This window comes from Castor canadensis, chromosome 14, assembly GCF_047511655.1.
Source record: "Castor canadensis chromosome 14, mCasCan1.hap1v2, whole genome shotgun sequence".
Classification (NCBI taxonomy): domain Eukaryota; kingdom Metazoa; phylum Chordata; class Mammalia; order Rodentia; family Castoridae; genus Castor; species Castor canadensis.
In genome coordinates this window covers 30,280,182-30,295,615 of record NC_133399.1, presented here as the reverse complement: position 1 = coordinate 30,295,615, position 15,434 = coordinate 30,280,182, and the positions used below count along the sequence as shown (strand labels likewise).

Below are 15,434 nucleotides of genomic sequence, written 5' to 3'. Positions count from 1 at the left end.
GTAAAAACTACAATTACTATTTATTATTCACACCAAATATATTATTATATATTTAATAATATTTACCTCAGAATTTACACTCTGGAGAATTTTTAAAAATTATCTACGAAATTTGATTTCTTAATACCACTGAACAGGACCATTATCCAGCACAAGGTACCCTAATGGTAACTACTAAATGAGTAGCTTATTATTTGCAAAAGTTTCAATATGAGCAAAAATTTTAAATCCATACCAGTTTTCTTAAGAATGTATTTAAAATTAAGTATAGTTTCTCTAAGTGGTATACAATACAATACCTATTTCCCATAAAGTATAGTTTACATTGGCAAGTGTCTCTAAGTACAAATATCTACATTTAATATTGTAGCTAAGACACAGTACTAATTGAGAGAGGGGCAGCATTTAAATTGAAAGATCACTATTATGACACTCTTTTTAAAATTGTGTACCTATATACATATAAAACAACTGAAACTTTCTATATAATATTTAAGTGGGAGATTATTCTATGTTTTCCAACAAAAATGCATGTTCAGTTTTCTTATTCATGTATAATTTTCCCCCCAAAATGGTGTATATTATCACATACCTTATTTTGTTAATGAAATCAAACACTGATATATCCCTATAAGCATTCTAGTAATAAATCATTTTTCAAAGCCCTTGAAGAATTTCATAATGTGCAGTTAATTTGGAGACAAACTCCAGAAGTGGATTTCAAAAAATGAACTTTTCTTTCCCAGAGTATTGACTTGTTACTATGTGACTACTGTGTTTTAATCTCTCCATCTCTCTTCACTAGTGCTGCTTAAGGGAAAAAGAATAGCAAAAGTTAGTAAAATATATTGGGCATTTATATATGTTTTGAGCTTAATAATGTTGATCATTATGATTTTATAAATATGAGGAATGCTTCACTACAGAAACAGCAAAATTATGGCACAAGAATGATGTGAGTCTCAACAATGTGTCACAAGTGAGGGAATAAAATCACTCTTATTCCTTCTCCTAGTGACTCTTCTTCTGCTTTCAGCAATGAAAATGCCTCCTTTTATCTGGAACAATTGATTGATCTGGATGTAACTAAATGAGTTACAGGGCCCACATATCCATATTATACACATTCCTGAAATGGTAAAAAATAACAAATGAAAATGCTGTTTTATTGCAAACAGGGAGCAGGAAGATAAAACAGGTCATATCTGGGGGTTTGGTATCATTAGCAGCAGGGAGGATATAAGAGGGTATAGAAAGGTGAATGCACTGGAAAGATTATGTTCTCAGGTATAAAAATGGAAAAATGAGACATGTTGAAATGATTACAGGAATTGATGGAGGGAGGATAATAGAGAAAGAAGGAGTAAGTGAATTCAACTGTGATATATTGTAAGAACTTTTGTAAATGTTTCAATTTATGCCCAGTACTACAATAATATGATAATAAAAAAGAAGTAAAAAGAAAGTACTGACAGGAAAATATTGCCTGTTATTATTCCCAATTATTTGGCACTAAGGAAGGATTCTATTCAATTTTAATAGAGATTTTTACTTTTGATTTCTATTTTCTTATTCACACTGTTTATGTCCTGTGGACTCAGAAAGAAAATAGTTATTCACTTCTCTACACATATATGCCTATAATTTTATGAAGACAAAGCTAAAATCACCTCTTACAGAAGTAGGAAAATGATAATTTCAGGCCACAGGATAGTTTACTTGAATGGGGTGAAGAATACACATATCATTATTAATAATCTCTAATTTTTTTGTATATTTTATATAAGTTACCATAACAACCCCTTTGGAGCACCTATTATGTCTTCAGTCATTCACTGCAGTTTTCTCAAATAGAAATCAGATTGGATAAAAATTGTGAGTTACAGAGATTCTAGAAATCATTCATAGAAATAATAACTCAAATTAATCATGTCATGTTATAAAAATAATAAGTTGAGTGGGGCAGGATTCAAATCAAACTCAGACTCTGTCAACTGTGTCAAACACATTGTTATCAGTAAACAATGATTTAAGCAGATGTCCAGATATTTTAAATACAGGTGCAAATAAACTATTTCCAATTTCCTAAATAGAAATGGAAGCAAGACTTGCTGTAATATCTATATCTAAGCCTGTTGAGGAAATTTAAGAATGGAGACAAAAGCAAAATACTGCAATTATATTCTGAAATGGCAGTTTGTGCTGAAATATCATGTGCATACTATTTTTGTTATCATTACCTGTGACCTGAGTGTCCTTCCCATAGTACATGCATCTAGTACCATTCACTACTTTCTCTGTGAACTGCCGAGATCCCTTAAATGAAGAGAATAATGTTCAAAGAACTCTCTAAGTGATGGGAAAAGACAAAGGCCTTCGGGTTATTAAGTTGACACTCCACAGGACTCTCCTGACATAGTGTCCTTAGTCTGTATTAAGACAAACCAACGCAAACATAGCTTCACTGTTTCCTACCTAATAACCTATTACAGAATATACCCTGAAGCCCACAAAAACTTCAGGATATATTGGCCAACATCATGCCCTTACTCCTCTACATCATCATTGTCAAAATCTTTCTGAACACCAAAGGAAATAATTTATGAAGGACTCTTTCTATTATTGGTGAGATTGTATATGGAATGTTTAATAAATGTGGAGGGAGAGCAAATTTTGAATACAAATTACAGCACACTTACAATAACCAGGAACACAGATTTCACATTCCACATAAATGATTCTTTTAAGAATTGATAGCCTAAATGAACCAAGCCTTGTATGCACATATGAATAATAAAAGAAAAATGAAAAAATAAAATTAAAAAAAAAAGAATTGATAGCCTACATTCTGAGGACTTATATTGCCCTGTTTGGCCTAATGATAAGGAATCACTTATCATTTTATTCATATTCTTTTAAATTTTATTCATATTTGCATACAATGTTTGGGTCATTTCTCCTCCCTTCCTTCACCCCCTACCTTACTCCCCACATTCTCTCCCTCCCCCCAGCCCCCTTGCTACCTGACAGAAACTATTTTGCCTTTATCTCTAATTTTGTTGAAGAGAGAGTATAAGCAATAATAGGGAGGACCAAGGGTTTTTGCTAGTTGAGATAAGGATAGCTATACAGGGAATTGATTCACATTGATTTCCTGTGCATGTGTGTTATCTTCTAGGTTAATTATTCTTGATCTAACCTTCTCTCTAGTTCCTGGTCCCCTTCTCCTATTGGCCTCAGTTGCTTTAAAGTATCTGCTTTAGTTTCTCTGCGTTGAGGGCAACAAATGCTATCTAGTTTTTTAGGTGTCTTATCTATCCTCATACCTCCCTTGTGTGCTCTACCTTTATCATGAGGAATCACTACTTCTAAGAACATTTCCCTCATCAATGAGCTCACACTGCACTTACAGGGTTGTGCTGCTTCTCTGCTGGAATAAGACAAATGAGTGTCAATCCAAACACTTTCCAATGCTGGGCACCAAACATAGGATGAAACCTGTTTTTAAAGATTGCTGAGAATTCAGTGTCACATAAGAGTATATAACCATGTATGAAGAGACACATATTTATACATTGAACTCCAGAGCTGGAATGATAAACTGAATATTGACCATTATATGACCCCTAAGCCTCAATGCAGAGAGATATTAATTATTCAAATTTTACAATTTTATCACCCTTTGTTGCTCAGGACATTCTAATATTCATGGGGAAAACGAGAATAAGCAAATGTCCACAACAGATTGTAGATTTCCTCTATTTAGGTACTAATCACATTTTTCCTTCTGATTCAATTTTAAATATCTGCTTTCTAGATTTCCATTTTGGGATAAAATATATATCACAAAATATCTCACCTTACCACATATAAAAACCTAATTAGCAGATATTGTGTTCACAGAGTTGTGAAGGAACAGCAACAAGCCTTTTTAGAACATTTTCATTTTTCCAAACAGGAAATTTATCATTCATCACATTTCCATTTTCTAGCATCACTCAAATCTGCTACCTCAATCAACATTCAGGTGTGAAAAATCATGAAAATTTAAAGTCATGGAATAATAACAGATGTCATGAAAATTGACAGATTTACTAGTTTGGAGAAGCCATTTGGGTTGTCCAAAAAAGCAAATTGCTTTTCCAAAACTATATTCCAAATTGATCTCACTTTGCATGAGATTAGTTTCCTATGCTCTGGATCCTCTTTAGAGAACTTTAAATTTGCTCTTCAAATTGTAGATTAAAGCATGCAGGTTAGCACCACTGTGTATATAACTTACATCACCACAGTTTCTAGGAAAATATGACAGAGTTGAACCAAGTTACACTGTAAGGTCTGTTTGATAAGCAAAGAACTAAACAGTGGAATCTTCAAATATAGAAATTTATACATTCTTCCTGATCATGAGATTTTTAAAGAAGAAACAATTTTATGTAAGAGAAAAGGATTTTAGGAATGTGAAAAAATAGGACAGTAATGTACTTCACTACATTATTGTTAAAGTTGTCAAAACAGGCAATTTTAAGTAGTCTGTCAAGGTCAAAAATAAATTGGACTTACCACAGTCTTAGAGCAGGTGAATTATAATGTTATCAACTTGTGCATCTGGGATTCCAAAAGGCTAGCTAAGGAAATTCCAAAAACTCAGAAGATGTAAAGGTAAAGTTTCATAATAACATGGTCACGTGTAAGTTGACAGATGACCAATAACCAACAACCGGCCATCATATTCAGAAGCATGTCATCTGTATGTTCAAAATCAGAGCCCTCTGTGTCAAGTAGATGTCATAGGTGATAGTTCTACTAATTAATTTGGTTGTCCACAATCCTCTTTGGGATAGTGGAAGAGATGAAGTAGATGTCATCCCAGGACAGGTTGGAGAGGAAGAAGTATAAGGGTATGTGCAGCAGAATGTAAAATGGGAGCCAGAATGATTAGCAGGTTCCCAAGTATGATGTCCAGGTACATATGCAGGAACAGGTCGAAGAGTTACGAATATATTTCTGAATCTTCTGAGAGTAACATAAGATGGGATTCTCAGACATATATTATGTTTTGTTCTATATATTTCATATATTTCTATATTTTTCATGTTCTATTAGAAAAAGAAATAGGGTAGAGAAAGGACTCCACCTATATGGCATGATAACAATAGAAAAGAAATCCATCAAATCATTCTGTATATCTTACAGTTCTATAATTAGAACTGTTTTTTGAGGCAGAACTTATTCTGGTACATGAAAACATGCAACAATCACAAGTCAAGGAAATTGGGAGCACCCTGTCATAATAAAATAAAAAGGAGAAACAGAAGAATGAGTCATAGAGAAGGTTAAATTTTAAGAATCTATGAAGTTTTCATAAGAAGAAAATCTATATTCAATGATTATTATATGACTACTACAATGAAAAGATTTAGTATAATCAAGAAATATACAAAATAAAAGTTTGGATATGTTATATCAAAGAATAAATTAATTGATCTACATAGATCCAAATAGGATAATTAAAACAAATAGTTAATGATAAAGGATAAATAAGTGATATTTCTGCTAAAGTTAAAAATCAAAATAATTATACACATTTAAAAAATGGAAGTGTTTCAGGTGTACTGATGCACACCTGTTATCCAAACACTTGTGAGGCTGAGCAGGAAGACTGAAAGTTTGAGGTCAATTTGCAGTACATTATGAGTTCCAAGACAGTCTGGACTACATAGTGAGAATTTTTCTCAACAACTCCCAAAATGGAAATGAACTGCTACATGTCATTGGCACAACTCAATACAACACAAGACATCCTTCCAAGGTCGATATTTTAGTGACAAATAGATGAAGTTCTAACTTGGCTGTTGTTTGAAAACCATATTAGTTTCCTTCTCCAGCCAAGATATGAACTATATGGAACCAGAAATCATACATATGTGTCAGAGTTACTCATCTTGTGTATCTCAGAAAATCCAGAACTGAAAATCTTTTCTTTCGACCTTTCCTGTTTGTTCATTGGTTACTGTGCTTGGAAACCAGCTCATCATCCTGACCATGAACTAAGAATCTCATATTCACAGCCCATGAAATTCTTTTTCTCCAACCTGTTCGTTATTGACATCTGTTGCCTGAAATGCTGGTGAACATCCACGTTCAGAACAAAGATATATCCTATACAGGGTGTCTTATTGCAATCTGTTTTATTATTTTTTTCAAATAGGTAAGTTTCTACTGATTATCATAGTCTATGCCTGGGGGCCTCTTCTACTCCTGAAGCTACAATGTCCTCATGTACTCTCACCTTTGTGGCCTTCTGGTTCTTTGTCTACCTATTTCATGTTCTGTGTCTTCCTCGTTCATATTCTACTGAAGAAACAACCCATCTTCTTCAAAGACATCAAAGACATTGAAATCCCACAATTCTCTTGTGAACTACTTCACATTGTCAAGGTGATTAGCTCTGATGTACTCAGCCATAACAGCTTTGAACATATGATAAATTTTCTATCTCTGTGATTCTTGTTAATCACATCCTTCTCTCCTCGGCATAGATTATCCAGTCCTTATTGAGGATTTCTTCCACTGTCAGTAAGTACAAAACCTATTCCACCTGTAGGTTGCAACTCAGCATGTTTGGCTTGCTTTTTGAAAGAGGACTTGGGCTTACATTCACTGTTCTATGACACATTCATCCTATAGCATCATGTTTACCACAGTGATGTACACTCTGCTCATCCGTGTGCTGGACTCCATCATCTATAGCTTTAAGGACAAGGATGTGAATGTGGGCCTCCAGTGCTCACCAGAGTTGGCTCTTAACTTTCATGGACCATTGACCTTAGAACTAAGGGGGAATTGTAACCACTAAATTAAATATAAATATGCATATCCTAGCTCTTTTCTATGCTAATTAACATGTTTAATTCACCTATTACCAAAGTATATATAAGTTTTCAGTTATATATTTTTGTTCAATTTTTTTCTAAGAAATCCCTCAGTGTTTCCTCTAACTTTTATTTCCTATAACTGGCTCATATGTTTCATGTTTGGTAAGATTTCTAATTGGAATTCCTAGTATTTACTTACATCAAGAGATGATGTAGTTTTCTAAAAAAACATTGCTTGAATATAATTGTAATTCATGTAGTAGAGGTATAGGAATAAAAGGGAAAATCCAATGAATGGGTTCTTTAATGTGTAAAGGACAACCTAATGTTCTTACTATTTTTAAAGCAGTAAGAAGATAAAAAAAATTGAAGAACTCCAATTGATTATGTAAGAAATCCCTGGCAATAAAACAAAGTAAACAGAACATAGAAGAGAATCAATATTAGCCAATCTGATAAAGCAGATGCAAAAACCTGATTTTAGAAGGTGGATTTAAGAAAATTATCCAGTTAGAAGAGGAACAAATAAAAAATGAATAAATAAAGCTTACAGATTCATGAGACATTGTCAAAGGAACAAATATTAAAGAAATGAGATTTCAAAGATGGCAAAGGGAAAAATAGCAACATAAAAATCTTATATCTGGCTAGATGATTGGCTTAAGTGGTAGATTGCCCTCCTGGCAAGCATAAAACTCTAAGTTCAAATATCCACAGCAAAAAAAAAGAAAAGAAAATTATCAGAAAGCAAAACAGACATAAAAAATGATAGAAAAACCCATTACAGTGGGATTGAAGAGCTCCAGTCAGATTCAATGTACCTAAGACTACTTCACATAAAACTATTAATGTTTAGGCAAACAAGGATCCAAGATAAAGATACTAATGAGGAATCATAAAACAGCCAAATGAATGTAAAATTCAGGTTAAAAGGCACCACTAATTCAGAATAATATTTAGTATCAATGTGATATATGTTTATTCATTATAAATCTTAAAATTAAAAACTGTTAAGATAGTAATCAGTATTATAATTTGTGAAGGAATATGCAATATGTTATCATAAAGGTAGTAACAACAAAAATTCAAAGTGTACAATGTGTACTGAAGAGTGTAGAGTTATTTTTAATCACTGTTAAGTTGCAAATCAATTTGAATTAACATTTTGGGTTTTATTGTGGAACTCATAAATATGAAGTAGAATCCCAATGAAAATGCACAGCAATAAAAACCAAAGAATTCCAATATGCCACTGGGGAAAATCAGTTAGCCACCAAAGATAACAGTAGGAGAGTCAGAATGCAATATTTGATGTACAAAGATTCTAGCTAATAAATAAAAAAAGACAGCAATATATCCTTATCAATAAAAATATCTTCAATGTGAGTGTAATATTTATCAAAAAAATCACATAAATTGGCTGCATAGATTGAAGGAAAAAATCTATACAATTATATTTCTGCCAGGAATCTTAATATAGTTTGTATATAAGAGCACACATAACTGAAAGTGAAAATAAGGAAAATATTTTCCATGCAAATGTAAATTAAACAGAAAGACTGCTGTACCAATATATTCAGACAAATGAAATTATAAGTAAAAAATATACAAAGGTAATCAAGGGGATTATAATATTAAAGGCGTTAATTTAGAGAGGAGATGTCAAAGTAACATATAAACACCCTCAGTATTATAGACCATATATATACATTTAAAAAGTATATTTCTAATGTGAGTATATGGAATTTATTAATCAAGTGAGACAAAAAGAAAGAGAGCACTTGCAAGGCAAAAAGCGTCCCAATAGAGGGTTGCCCTCAAACAAATGTTAACAGACAAAATGAGGTTAATAGACAAACATTAATAGATACACATAGATAAACTGGCATCAAGACATTGAATGTATTTCAACTCATCACTTTCTGTAATAGATAATCCTAAGTGAAAAATCAGTGGGGAAAATTAGGGCTTAAGTAAACTTTGGACCAAATGGGCTAAACCTACATATAGAACTTTCCATATAAAAATTTCAAAATACATATTTTCTCAATCACATGTTCAATATTCTCTAATATGCATTGTATTTTAGAGCAAAAAAGCTAGTGTTATCACAGCTAAGAAGTCTGAAATCATAAAAATATCTTTTCTAACCAAAATTTTATCTTGTTGTAAGTCAATAATTGAAAAGTTTGGAAAGCTATCACTTATTTGGAATTAATAAGAATGCTTTTGAACAAGCAGCATATCAATGACAAAATTCAATGGGGTATTAGAATATTGTACTACATACAATAACATTAAACCATACTAAAACCTACAGAAAAAGCATTTTTATATTTCTTAATTTATTATTTATACTATCATATTATTGTACTGGGGGTACATAGTGACACTTACAAAAGTTATTACAATATATCATAAGATATGTCATTCACCCCTCCATCATTCTCTTTTTTCTTCCTCTCACCCCTCATTGCTGGAATAGTTCACGTTTCATTTTTTTCCATTTTTGTACATAAATTAATAATATTTCCACTACACTCAGCATACTTCATCATTTCTTTATATCTTTCCCGCTGCATGATAATAACGCCTAGACAGTACCTGATTTCTCTTCCTGTTCTCCATTGAAAAAATGCATTTTTGTTTCTTTAAGATAACTATACAGTGAGTTCCATTGTGACAACTCAATGTATATATATACTATATCCTGAAATGTATCATCTCTTCTATTTTTCTCCTTTCTAAATTATTTCTCTTCTTATGGTATTTTCAAGACATTTAAAAATTCTATATTCATTCTTGAGTAGAAAGTGTATTAACCATATTCCCTTTCTTAACTTCCTTCTTTTACTCTCCTTCAAGGGGATTGCAGGTGATCTCCTTACCATAACCTGTTTTTCCTAATATTGCTTGTATTTGCATTGTATCGATCTCTCAAATATGAGAGAAAACATGCAGCCTTTCTCTTTCTGAGTCTGGCTCAGATGTCCTCCCATTGAATCCATTCATCTTCAAATCTTCAACCAACTGAATATGGTAACCCATACCTATAATCTCAGCTATGTGGGAGGCATAATTAAGAGGATCATGGGTTGAGACCAGCTTGGGAAAAAAGAGTGGGACCAAATCTGAAAAGCAAGCTGAAGCAAAGCAGGCTGAAGGAGTCACTCAAGTCATATAGAGTGCTCATGTAAGAAGATCAAGACCTTGAGTACAAACCACAGTACCACCCAAAAATAAATAAATAAGCAGATAAATCAACACAACTGGGCAACTAGTGTATGAGAAGTAGCTCAATATCATCAGTCATGGTAGAAACACCAATCAAAACTCTAGGAGATAGCCACTGGCGTCTGTTAGAATGGTGGTTGTCAAAATAGAATAGATAATTGTTCAGCAGGATATGGAGTAAAGCCTATGATTTCACACTGCTGCTTGGAATGTATATTAGTACAAAAAGCAAAAAAAGGCATTAATAAGATCCTGCAAGAAAGTGGAAAGTTGCCTGATGTGGTGAAGTTCACCTGGGTGGATTCAGGAGGATCAGTTTGAGTGCCACCTGAGCTTCATACTAAGAGTGTCTCAAAGAAAGAGATATCAAAACAAAATAAAATAAACACTTTAAAATTTTACTACTGTTAGTAACATCTATCCCACTGTTGTGTATACTTTCAAATGAATAAAATTACTATGTTGTTTTAAAGAGATTTGATCACCCAGGTTTTGCACATTATTCACAATATCTAAGATGTAAATTCAACCTAACTGTCCATAAAAACATAAGTAAATAAAGAAAATGGGGTGTATATATAGAATATATATCATTTACAAATATAGATAGATGAACTTGGAGGCTATTATGTTAATTGCAATAAACCTGGCACAATAAGTTACATACTACAAATACTATGCATGTGTGGAAGCTTAAAATTTGATCTCATAGAAACAGAGAACAGACAATGGTCTTGCAGAAGCTAGAGCATAAGGAAGGTACTGTTCGAGAAATTTGTTCAATGGGTCTATAACTCTCTTTTGACAGAAGGAATAACCTCAAGCAATCTACTACACAGCATGACAGCTAAGGAAGTTGATCAGATATTTTGTTCCTAAAAACTATTAAGTTGACATTATGTGGTATTGCCACAAGAACCAAAACTAAGGGGTAATGAATGTGTTAATTTTTAGATTCAATCATTGCACCATTTTAAATACTTGTGGACATCACGTTGTATACAATATGTATGCTTTGGCGTATTTTCTAAATTGATAAATAAACATACAAACAAATGAGTAAATCAAGCAGTAAATAAAGACTTTAAAATAAAAATATTAGATAAAATGGAAAGAAAGCAATTGTTTCTCTCTGTAACATTGTGGAACTGAAATGACTTCTAATATCTCCAAAGATTGTACAAAGGAAGCATAGCAATTACCATTTCCTTAGAGGACACCTTATGATATTTGTAATACAGCAAAGGGAAAAAAAGTAGACACTTGACTACTATATAGTGAAAAGAAATAGACTGAAAAATTTCCACTGTGCTTCCCTCATTTTGTCACAAAGAGATGCTTGGAGAGTGGAATAAAAATAGAATAATTTTATTAATGAAGAGATTTGAGAATTCAAACATTTAAACATTAGAAATTTTAAACCATACTGCTTTTGGCCCCTCACCTATAATTCTAGGTTCTGCTTTTGTGAAAGCCCAAGTAAGCTTTCAAGGAACAGTCCCTGGTGAAGAAAAACCATGAATGAAAACCATTGGAAAGGATTGCTACATCCCACTGAAGCTTCAGGAGTAATAAGTGGAAGAAAGAAAGACAATACTGGGCTTTAGATTGATGACAAATTCCCATAATTGTTTAATCTACACATTGAGGAGACTTTAGTGAAATCAGTCTTTTCCTGCTTTCTTCATTTTCCTTCTGTAATCTTTAGCCCCTTTCCATGTGATGTTTTCTGGACTTCTCCACTTTTTCCTATAAATTTCAAGCTCCTTTCAGATTTTCTACATCAATTATTTTTTGTGAATTACTCACAGAAGATATGTTAAATCCAAGGTATGGTATATTTTCTTCAAATTTTTGATTTTCTGTTATAGTCTGTCCCTATTTTACTGGCTTATTTGGCCTACTGAGGGCACCTCTAACTCCTACATTGTCGTAGTGATTTCAACTGGAACTCCACAATATAGCTACTATTAATTGTAATTTTTTTATGTTTAATATTCAATATGATTTTCTTTTCTCATGTTATGAAATCATTCAAATATTTTGGAAAATATTTAATGATTGAATTCCAATGTTTCTGCCTTGGCATGTTGATGTATTTAGCAAATTCATTGTAATCTTTTAATGTAATATCTTCTGTTGAATGTGGTTTGAAAACAATCATGCTTTGTTGGATTAGGATATTGTTCTTATTTGTAGTTTCAAGCCTGGTACCAACCTGCAATAATAGCTAGCAAATTTTTCAAATACATTTTGTATATTGTATGCCTGATAATGGTTTCATTTTGTTGACCTAGTGTTATGATAATTTATGTTAATATATTTAGATTAAACTGACTTTCTGCCCCATAATTGGATCACTGGTTAATACTTTATTATTTTTTTCAGACAGATATGAATGCATTTTATATATCTTTGCTACTCAGTTTTATGCCTATATTCAGGCATATGATGAATTGAGTGAATTCCTTTTTGTTTTACAATAGATATTTTGTCTCAATAGTTATTATATATCTAGTATTTTATTTGTTCAGAACATGCACTATGAAAGATACCATGAAATCCTGAAAAGAAAATTGATGAAACAAACTGTCAGAGCCTCAGACCTACAGGTGGACAAATTTATATGAGGTAGAAGATTACATGATGCTCTATTGTGAGAATACTACCCTCTTTCCCTCCTGCCCTGCACTGTCCGCTGTACCTCAACTTGGCCTCTCAAATCCCACCCAGAAACAAACTGTCATGGATAGCCAAATGTTCTATACTTTCAGCATTAAAGTTTCCTTTTTATCTTTAACAGATGCCTGTCCTGCTTCACAGTGGGGCACATCTGCAATCCTAGCTACCCAGAAAGCAGAGAGAGGGAGGATAGCAATGTGAGTCCTGCCCGACAAAAATCTTTATTACCAAAGTGTATCAATAAAATGTTGGCATGATGATATGTGTTTTTCATCACAGCAATGCAGGAAGCAAAACTAGGAAAATAGGAGTATCATGGTTCAGGCCATGATACTGAGGTTATGCCAGCCTCAGGCATAAACACAAGACTCTGTTTAAAAATACCTGAAGTATAAAGGGCTGGTGGTATGGCTCAAGTGGTATTGTGCATGCCTGGCTACCACAAAGCCTTAAGTTCAAATTTTTCCTTTCTGAATACTTACAAACCTTGTGTTTAAATACTAAGCATACCTTTTCCATTCAAGCACTAAGTTACTAATCCTCAGTCCTATACTGTCACTTAGGAAAGTTATATTTCCCAAATAATAATTATAGAGACTGGTGGAGTGATGCAAGTGGTAGAGCATCTGACAAACAAATAATGATCATAGTACTTATTGAGTTCCTATTAAGTTCCTGGTATTATTAGACCTCCAAAAATGTGATGGTAATAATCATACTTTCAGAAAAAAGAAATATTAGGGACCTAGGATTAAACTTCACAAATCTGTAAAATATTAAGTCATAACGTAAAAGTTGTTTGACATGAAAATTTGTAGGAAATCACAATTATGGAGCTAGTGGAATGAATAAAGTATTAGGATTACCAAAAAAGGTTATGAAAGGTTTTAGTGTCTGGGAGAGTTAGATCAAACAAGAAAATAGTTGAATGCATAGATAATAAAAGCAAGAGATTTCTTGTAACTGAGGGAATCAGAATAATTATAAAACTTTAAAGTGGAAATGGGTTGATACATGTATAAGTAATCAAAGACATTTGCAAACTCAGTAAAGGATGAAGGGTGATATTGAAAACTGATAATCACCTGAAGTGTCAGCTAGTTATTCTTAAAATTTTTTATTTGTCTTTTTCCCACAAAAGATATACCGTGTACCTGGAAATTGAAAACCACACACTTGTGTCAGCTTTCACCCTTCAAGTACTCTCAGATTATCTTAAATTTCAGCCACTGTTATTTGTACTGTTTCTATCAACATATCTGATCACTGTGTTTGGAAATCTGCTCATTATCCTTGCCACTATCTTTGATTCCCACCTCCACATCCCCCTGTACTTCTTCCTTTCCAACCTGTCCTTTGTGGACATCTGTTTCATCTCAACAACAGTCCCAAAGATCCTGGTGAACATCCAGACTCAAAACAAAGAGATTTTCTACAGACAGTGCCTCACTCAGGTATACTTTTTAAATACATTTACAGGAATGGATAATTTTCTGTTAACTGAATTGGCCTATGACCGCTTTGTGGCCATCTGCTACCCCCTGAACTACACAGTCATCATGAACCCCTGTTTTTGTGTTGTCCTACTTCTGTTGTCTTGGATCATCATGTTCTGTGTCTCCCTCACACACATTCTGCTAATGAATCAATTGAACTTCTCCATAAGCACTGAAATTCCCCATTTCTACTGTGAACTGGCTCAGGTTCTCAAAGTGTCCAGTTCTAATACCAGCATCAATAGCATCTTTATATATCTGATGACTGCCCTGTTAGGTGTGTTTCCCATCAGTGGAATCCTCTATTCTTACTTTCAGATTGTCTCCTCCTTAATGAGGATGTCCTCCATTTCAAGCAAGTATAAAGCATTTTCCACCTGTGGGGCTCACCTCAGTGTGGTCTTCTTGTTCTATGGAACAGCACTTTGGGTTTATCTCAGTTCTGATGTGACCCATTCATCCCAAGACAACATGATTGCCTCAGTGATGTACACTGTGGTCACTCCCATGCTGAACCCATTCATCTACAGTCTAAGGAACAAGGATGTCAAGGGGGCCCTGGGAAGACTCCTCAGCAAAGCAGCCTCTTCTCTTTCATGGATAACAGATCTGAGAATAAAGGGGACATGATGGTCATAAGCCAAATATGAGTTTCAATATCCCGAATCATTTGTATTCATTTGACATAGTTTTTATATGTTTTTGTATGTATTTCTCCCAAAATTTCCCTCAGTAATTCCTTTTGGAAAATTTTTCTTCTCTATGATTTTTCCACAATATTTCTAGTTTAATAACTTTTCTTACAAGATTTTCTGAGATTTCAAATTTGACTTAAGATATCAATTGTTGACATGCTTTCTTCAAAAATGGTGCATGAATGTTAATGTTCTTCACCTTAACAGGGGTGTTGCAAATGTAAGAGTTTATGCTCTTTCACTCCATTTTAAGAAGTTTGTATGTGCTCAGATAGTGTAAAATGAGGTTGTAATTCTCTTGTTCTGCATGTGGATATCCAATTTCAAAATGCCACACACTTAAGAGACCATTATGCATTTTAGACATCATTTTGAAAATCAAGAGTCAAGGATTATGGAATGAAACCTGTAAAACTAGAGCAAAATATATACTTCCTCCACTTAAGTTA

The 15,434-nt window shown here is 33.2% G+C and overlaps 1 protein-coding gene across 1 annotated transcript in view; it reads left to right on the top strand.

The window, feature by feature from the left end:
* Positions 1-14,920, top strand: part of LOC109680847 (olfactory receptor 7D4-like) — a 52,836-nt gene extending 37,916 nt beyond the window's left edge. Inside the window, exons 3-4 of the mRNA XM_074053295.1 lie at positions 12,916-12,991; positions 13,855-14,920. Coding sequence (XP_073909396.1) covers positions 12,916-12,991; positions 13,855-14,920 — 1,142 coding nt within the window. The remainder of the gene's footprint in view (positions 1-12,915; positions 12,992-13,854) is intronic.
* The last annotated feature ends 514 nt before the right edge of the window (positions 14,921-15,434 follow it).